The sequence below is a fragment of the Symsagittifera roscoffensis genome, chromosome 7 (genome assembly GCF_963678635.1).
Source record: "Symsagittifera roscoffensis chromosome 7, txSymRosc1.1, whole genome shotgun sequence".
Lineage (NCBI taxonomy): Eukaryota > Metazoa > Xenacoelomorpha > Acoela > Convolutidae > Symsagittifera > Symsagittifera roscoffensis.
The window spans coordinates 22,669,534-22,677,329 of NC_087068.1; the positions used below are offsets into that span (position 1 = coordinate 22,669,534).

General features: G+C 38.2%; 1 protein-coding gene across 1 annotated transcript; it reads left to right on the forward strand.

The window, feature by feature from the left end:
* Positions 1-2,860: 2,860 nt before the first annotated feature.
* On the forward strand, positions 2,861-7,057 carry LOC134851533 (3'-5' RNA helicase YTHDC2-like). Its single transcript, XM_063867663.1, has one exon. It carries the CDS (start codon positions 2,899-2,901, stop codon positions 6,046-6,048), a length of 3,150 nt encoding a protein of 1,049 aa, XP_063723733.1. The 5' UTR covers positions 2,861-2,898; the 3' UTR covers positions 6,049-7,057.
* The last annotated feature ends 739 nt before the right edge of the window (positions 7,058-7,796 follow it).

Sequence of the window (7,796 nt, forward strand, 5' to 3'; positions counted from 1 at the left end):
GATTCTACTTCCTGATAACCAATTTTTGTTAACTAAAGTGGCATTTGAATGGTGATGTTGGTGTTTACTTGACATTGCGTCACTCAAAGGGGTCTAGAACCCATTTCTGCACCCAGTGACCAGGTGTTATTTGATGTCCTCTTAACGTTGATTTCTCTATTCTTCTCATTTTGTGCTGCAAAAGCACGTCCATGTGTTTACCTGCGTGTAGACTTTTTAAGTTCGGTTGATGGACTTAGTTTAGTTCAGTTCGAACAGGCAAAATACAATCGGAATGGAAGTTTCGTTGTTGAGCCGAAATAACTGAAAAGCACTTTTGGTCTTCTCTCACTTAGGTGTTGATTTGCTATGAGTGCTGAAGTATCTCTGTCGTTATCTCCTCAAAGTGTTCTGTTGAGTTGTTGAGCAGTTTATAAATGCGAACAGGTTTCGTCCATTTTTCTGCACTGTATTGTTGACCTCTTTTTAGCTCTCAATCTAAGGCTGTAACTTAACTAAACTCAGTTTGTTATGTTCATGTATGTTTATCTCGTCAATTGCTTTTCGCAATAGTTGCTACTCTTTGGTGCTATGCTCAATCCGAAATATCCTAAAATGTCACTTCATCCACTCGTAATAAACTAGTCTGTGTTTCGCTTTGATGTCTAGTTCTATAATTGTAAATCTTGTACATACCTAAACGCATTTGGGTTTCGACTTGATTCAAGTCGGTCTCCTGCTTTCCTGTTTTATTTGCAGTTGCTCTCATTGTTGTAGCCACCGATTCGGCTCGACTGACTGATTGACTGATGTTTACTTAGGAAAAGTCTTCTTGTCGCTCGGTCTTATTTTATTGCAGATTTGTCCCTGATAATAACCAATCATTTAATGGGCTTCTGATTTTAGCAAGCTCTGCTAATTCTTCACTCAACTTTGTTGCTGTGTGTATCTGTGCTGTACCACAAGCATTAAAAATTTAAATGATGAAAAGTCTTTTTTCTTGAGTGTAATAAAAAATGGGTAGTGTCTGTTACACGGTTAAAAATTAGAAACAAATTACTCGCAACGGTTTCGGAATGAACTTAGCCAGTCATATTCAAGCCCTATGGTTCAGTTTTTGAAATTTAACAAACAAGAAAATTGCGCCATATAGAAAAACCCTAGAAACTGCCGGTTTTTGGTTCCAGATGATATCACGAGCTAGATATTGGCTGTTTACGTCACCAACTGAACGCAGCCTAAAACAGGCAGATCGTTTTTAAGTGTCAAGGAACGTACTGAAGACTTTAATATATATTATATATTATATTCTATATGTACTCTATCTTTTGCCTCATGTTTATCAGTACTTGAAGTGCTCAATAACCGTTGCTTCTCTCGAAATCTCCTAAGCATGAGTGATTAAGTTCCGTGATCAAGTCCTTTTTTGCCGTGATTAATTTCGAATAATTCCTTACTTTCTTTGACATGGGAGACAATACTTGATCCACAAAATAGCTGTACTTTGTCTAGAAGCGCCAGTTCTTCAACATGTGTTGTCTGATAGCCGCCGCTGGTGTTGAAAAGCTTTAACGCATCAGTTACATTCTTTTTTCACGTCTAGAATAAGAAAATAGTTTTCTTAAATCAAAATTACGATTTACGAAGTTTTAATGAATTTGTAGTTTAATCCGATTATCTGGAGTCGACAAGCTTGATGAGTTTGCTTTTTTTTTCAATTATTTTATTTTCTTCAGTTTCATTAGAGCTGTTCTTAAGCTACAAAGTATGGTTATTAGTCTGATTCAGCTGTGAAATAATTAAGTAGATTAAGTCCCAGAGTTGCAAATCAGGCGTGATGATAAAGAAAGTATTTAAATATTGTTTTTTTAATCAATACGCATAATAATTGAAAAGAGAAAATCTAAATATTGTTTTTATGTTTTCGTTATCAATATGCTTTTGTTCAATACTTGAGTTGCACTTTTTTCCGAATAAGATCTTTCTCACATGAGAAGCAATACACATTCCATAAAAAGCGGTACATCATCTTTAGCCTCAAATTGATCAGTTTATTTTGTGCTCGACAACCGTCGCGATTTCTCGAAAGCTTCAAAGCATGATTAACATTTTTTATTGAGTGAGTTTTAGAAAATCAGGTGTGAAGTTTCAGTAACGAATCAGGTGTGAAGGTTCCAGTTCATGATCGTTAGAAAATAGTTGAGCTTGAGTGAGAGTCTATACGCAAAATGATTTTCCCTTACATTTGCTCATTTCTTTTGAGCTTCCTTCATAGGTTTTTTATGCGGAATTTTCAATGGTTCTTGTTTTTTTCCCCAAACGAGAGACAATGATAGTTTACAAAAACGATAATATTATCTGTAACTTTCAATACCTCAGCACATGTCGTACTTAATAAATTTCGCTTTTTCAAAAAAGATGTAAAGCAGTTCAAGTTATAAATTAATTTTAGACATTAAAGTGTTTCAATTCTGCCTTGAATTTTTCTACGAAATGATATTTAAATGCAGCTGAGATTACGTGGGAATCAATAAGCAAATTAAATTCCCCTTCGAATACAAAATTTCATTACGCTTCATAGGTTGCGGTTTTGGGCGTGATTATGTTCAAATTATTCATGACCTTTTTTCAATAGGAGACAATACATGATCGACAAAAAAGCGGTGCATCACGGTAGCCCCCAGTTTATCAGTAACTTCGTTTACGACAACCTTCGCTTTTTCGAATGGATGAAATTCATGATTCACGAGCTCGTTCGGTAAATTTTTCTGCAGATTCATTATCCGATTCTGAATTTAGTTCTGGTTGATTCACCCTATTATATTGATTGAATTGAAGTATAATTCAAATTATTAGCTAGTTAGTGTCTTTAGCTGACTGGTTTTTGTTTTAGAGGAAATCAACAAACTTTGGGCTTACATGCAACCCTTTTTGACCAAAGAAAACGTCAACCAAGCGTCTACTGAATCATCCTGTATGACATACCTGATGATGGCGGCTGCCTATGACAATGGAGAACTGGTGAAGCTACTTCTGGAAAACGGAGCAGATATCAGAGTCTCTACTAACTACGGCTGGACTGCTCTAGACTGGGCTTGTAAAAATGGAGCATTGAATGCTCTAGCACATCTAGAGAATAAATTACCTTGTGAGCCGCGAGCATCTACAACTGATATCGAGCTAGTTGAAAAGAAATCGGATATGGAACCCGAACAAAAACGAAAGCTTTGCTCATATCTCTGTGCCCAAAATGAGACCTCAATTGATCATAAAGGTATCGCTTTAATAATCAATAACGAGATTATAACTCGGTATGTTGAGAAGATCTTGGTGTTCATACCGGGAATCGATGATGTGTTCAACATCCTTGATCTACTAGAGACAAGTGATGCGAGAGATGAAATTCAAAACACATTTACAATCATTATGCTCCACGATAACTACGATCAATCTCAGTTTATGGACTACTTTAACGCGGCCATTAACAAAAAGGGAAAGAAACTGTTCTTCAGTATTGGGACTTATGAATTTAACATAATGATGACGGCTATTGATGTTGTAATAGATAGCGGTAAAGATCGAAGTGTGGTTTTTGATCATTTGAATAACAGAAGTCAAGTGGAAGATTGTTGGATTTCGAAAAATAGCGCGGAACAACGAAGCTCATTGGCAACTTCTGCAGGAGCGAAGGCGTATCGAATGTACACGAAAACACGCCACGATAGTTTCCGACCAGATCGGGTGTCTGAAATAGTCCGGAGGCCCCTAGACAATCTATGTCTCTGGATCCGAATGCTGGCTCCTGAAGGCCATGAAATTGACGAATACTTTAGCCATGCATATGAACAGCCGAGACCTTTTTCAGTTAAAGTAGCTGTGACCATTCTACAGTGCTTAGAGGCTCTGAATAATGAAAAGGAAATTACAGAACTGGGCTTTATGATGCTGAACATTCCAATTAACCCAAAGCTAGCAAAGTTAGTCCTGTATGGTCTAGCATATCGTTGCTTAGATCCCGTATTGACTATAGCGTCAGCTTTGCTAGTTGAGAATATGATTATAAAGTCAAATCATAAGCCAAGAAGAAACAAAATTTTGAGCAAGAAAAATCAGTTCTCACATCAGTCGTATAGTGACCACGGGTCTTACTTGAAAGCTTTTTTGTCCTGGTTGAAAAATAAGGAAAAGGAGAACGGAGGGAATGTTGATTTGTCCGTTTTGAATTACGGTCAATGTGAAATGGCTTATTTGATGAAGGAAAAAATCACTAGCTATTTAAAAAGATTCGAACACTTCAAGTCGATGTACTTCAACCATGAATGGAACAAGGAATTCAACACTTTTTCAGACAACTTCTCCATGATTCGTGCCGTTCTTTGTGCCACCTTCTTTCCAAATGTTCTCCAATGCGACTGGAACAATCAATGTATTGTTTCACTGAATGAGTCGCATATATCTATTGACAAGCACAGTATATTACACGATCTCATCAGTAAGAAAATGCATGTGAAGCAAGATACGAACACGGCTTTCCCTTCGAATTGGATAATTTATTCGGATTCTAAGAAGATATCGAAAACGGCAAATGAAGTCAGTGATTTGTCAATTGTTTCAACACTTGCTGTAGTGTTGTTTAGTGATTCCTTGTTAGCTAACTGTAAGATATTGGAGGCGCCTAGCTCTGAGAAACAAAGAGGCTCAGTCTGGGATAACGCTTGTGTGCTTGCGGTGTCGGAACACATTAAGTTCATTCAGTTCAAAACGAACAGACGAGACGCCGAGTTGATCCTGACGCTGCGACGTCGGCTGCATTCGCTAGTCAGTCGCCAGTTCAAGATCAATGCCGAAATTCTGAATGGAGATTTGGAGGCGTTGCAATGTGTGGCTAATGTCATGAAAGAGGAGGATAAAACGCTTGGCTTGAAGTTGATTTCGGGCTGTTCTCAGAGATCTAGAAGTGGGAATATTCCTCCTGTTGTCGGCTATAGGGCTTTCATTCCATCGATGAGAGCTAAGTTGCGCTGTGATTTTTGCGATCATCAGGATATGAATGGAGCGGCAGGCGTTGACTTTTCGCTCTCAAAAGGACAGTCGAGTAGTTGTCTTCGGCAGAAATGTCTGCAGAAAGAGAAAGAATGTCGGCGAAAAGAAGAACTGAGAGACTTGGAGTTGAAGAGTAAAAGCAATATGCATCCGAATCGCATGACCTCTTCTAGAAATGAGAACCAGGGAGGAGGTTTGCTCGGCCGCATTCCCAACGTAAATATTGGAGGAGAAGGACTTTTTGACGACCAACACTCGAGAAATCTGGTCGCTGGTCGGCTTGGAAAGTATCCATTTCCTACGCATGCCATACATATCCAGCAATACAATAGTCTATTGTTGCAAGGTGCGGCTGGAATAAGTAACAATGTCTACAAAAATCCCTACTCCAAAAAGAAAAACGATAACTTTGAGTGTCTGATTCAAACAGCGGGAACCTCGAAGAGTCCTGCAACATGCTCTGCTGCTGTGTCTAGTGTTGCAAACAACCCTTTCTCTACAAATGATGTTTCAGTGACTAGTGCTTGCAAGGCTATCATGTCGCATGCTGCAGATAATAATGTTATAATTAGTTCCGAAGCAAATTTTAATGCGAGTAAGTTTTCGCTTGCTAATGGGGGTTCGCCATTGATGCAACCGTTGCAGCAAACAAGTGCATGTTCTAATAAGTCTAGATCTAATTCAACGGAACAGGTTTCGAGTAAAAATAAGGCGCCCAAAAAGATGTCAGACGAGTACACTATTCCTCCAGGCACCGGACGTCCCTGGAGGGATCTGAGAAGCATCGAGGAGATGCCTTGGAACCAAGTGGAGGAAAGTTGGCTCTGGTTTGGAAAAACTTGGAAGCGATTCTCGAGTGAGAGGAGGGCTTGGCCACAGCAGAGCGACTGTCTTTGGATTGATGGAAGTACCAATGATTTATACAACGAGAACTTGATTTCATACCCTGTTGATTTCAACGAGAACTCAGAGGATTTGGCGATGTTTCGGTCGGACAAAAGTGGTCCGAATCTGCACGTGTACTAATGAAACTCGACGATGAACTTGAAATAAAATGAAAAAGATAAATGAACTGACACATTTGATGTTAATTACTGCAAATTAATTGTGATTATACTTCCTGATAACCAATTTTGTTAACTAAAGTGGCATTTAAATGGTGATGTTGGTGTTTACTTGACATTGCGTCGCTCAAAGGGGTCTAGAACCCATTTCTGCACCCACTGACCAGGTGTTATTTGATGTCCTCTTAACGTTGATTTCTCTATTCTTCTCATTTTGTGCTGCAAAAGCACGTCCATGTGTTTACCTGCGTGTAGACTTTTTAAGTTCGGTTGATGGACTTAGTTTAGTTCAGTTCGAACAGGCAAAATACAATCGGAATGGAAGTTTCGTTGTTGAGCCGAAATAACTGAAAAGTACTTTTGGTCTTCTCTCACTTAGGTGTTGATTTGCTATGAGTGCTGAAGTATCTCTGTCGTTATCTCCTCAAGTGTTCTGTTGAGTTGTTGAGCAGTTTATAAATGCGAACAGGTTTCGTCCATTTTTCTGCACTGTATTGTTGACCTCTTTTTAGCTCTCAATCTAAGGCTGTAACTTAACTAAACTCAGTTTGTTATGTTCATGTATGTTTATCTCATCCATTGCTTTTCGCAATAGTTGCTACTCTTTGGTGCTATGCTCAATCCGAAATATCCTAAAATGTCACTTCATCCACTCGTAATAAACTAGTCTTGTGTTTCGCTTTGATGTCTAGTTCTATAATTGTAAATCTTGTACATACCTAAACGCATTTGGGTTTCGACTTGATTCAAGTCGGTCTCCTGCTTTCCTGTTTTATTTGCAGTTGCTCTCATTGTTGTAGCCACCGATTCGGCTCGACTGACTGATTGACTGATGTTTACTTAGGAAAAGTCTTCTTGTCGCTCGGTCTTATTTTATTGCAGATTTGTCCCTGATAATAACCAATAATTTAATGGGCTTCTGCTTTTAGCAAGCTCTGCTAATTCTTCACTCAACATTGTTGCTGTGTGTATCTGTGCTGTACCACAAGCATTAAAAATTTAAATGATGAAAAGTCTTTTTTCTTGAGTGTAATAAAAAATGGGTAGTGTCTGTAACACGGTTAAAAATTAGAAACAAATTACTCGCAACGGTTTCGGAATGAACTTAGCTAGTCAGATTCAAGCCCTATGATTCAGTTTTTGAAATTTAACAAACAAGAAAATTGCGCCATATAGAAAAACCCTAGAATCTGCCGGTTTTTGGTTCCAGATGATATCACGAGCTAGATATTGGCTGTTTACGTCACCAACTGAACGCAGCCTAAAATAGGCAGATCGTTTTTAAGTGTCAAGGAACGTACTGAAGACACTTATAATTTTTTAAAATAGATATATGTTTGTTCACATCAAATTTGATCTTTTGCGGCTTGACTTTTGATTTGTTCAACTCAAATTCACTCGCCTAACGGAGGGGAAATTGCCTTCTCCAATTAAGAAAGCAAAAATAGCTCGAAAACATTTGATTGACTTCTTGTTTCGAAAGTGGATTTTTGTATCAGACTCCCAACGGAATCACCAATTTAGCTTCTGATCCAGTTCTCTCCAATTTTTTTTTGAATAGAAAAAGTGTCAACCATAAATAACAAAGGAGAATTATGATCTTGTAATCCGGAACAAGACTTTTTTCCCGTAAACAAATCAAATTACATTCTTCTTTTCTCTTAACATCTTAGCTGTTTTTCTCTTCTCTTACCATTTGTTTCCTTCCCA

What these genes read in the sequence shown, in the direction of transcription:
- LOC134851533 (XM_063867663.1), top strand. Translation starts at nt 2,899, where the DNA reads ATGCAACCCTTTTTGACCAAAGAAAACGTCAACCAAGCGTCTACTGAA.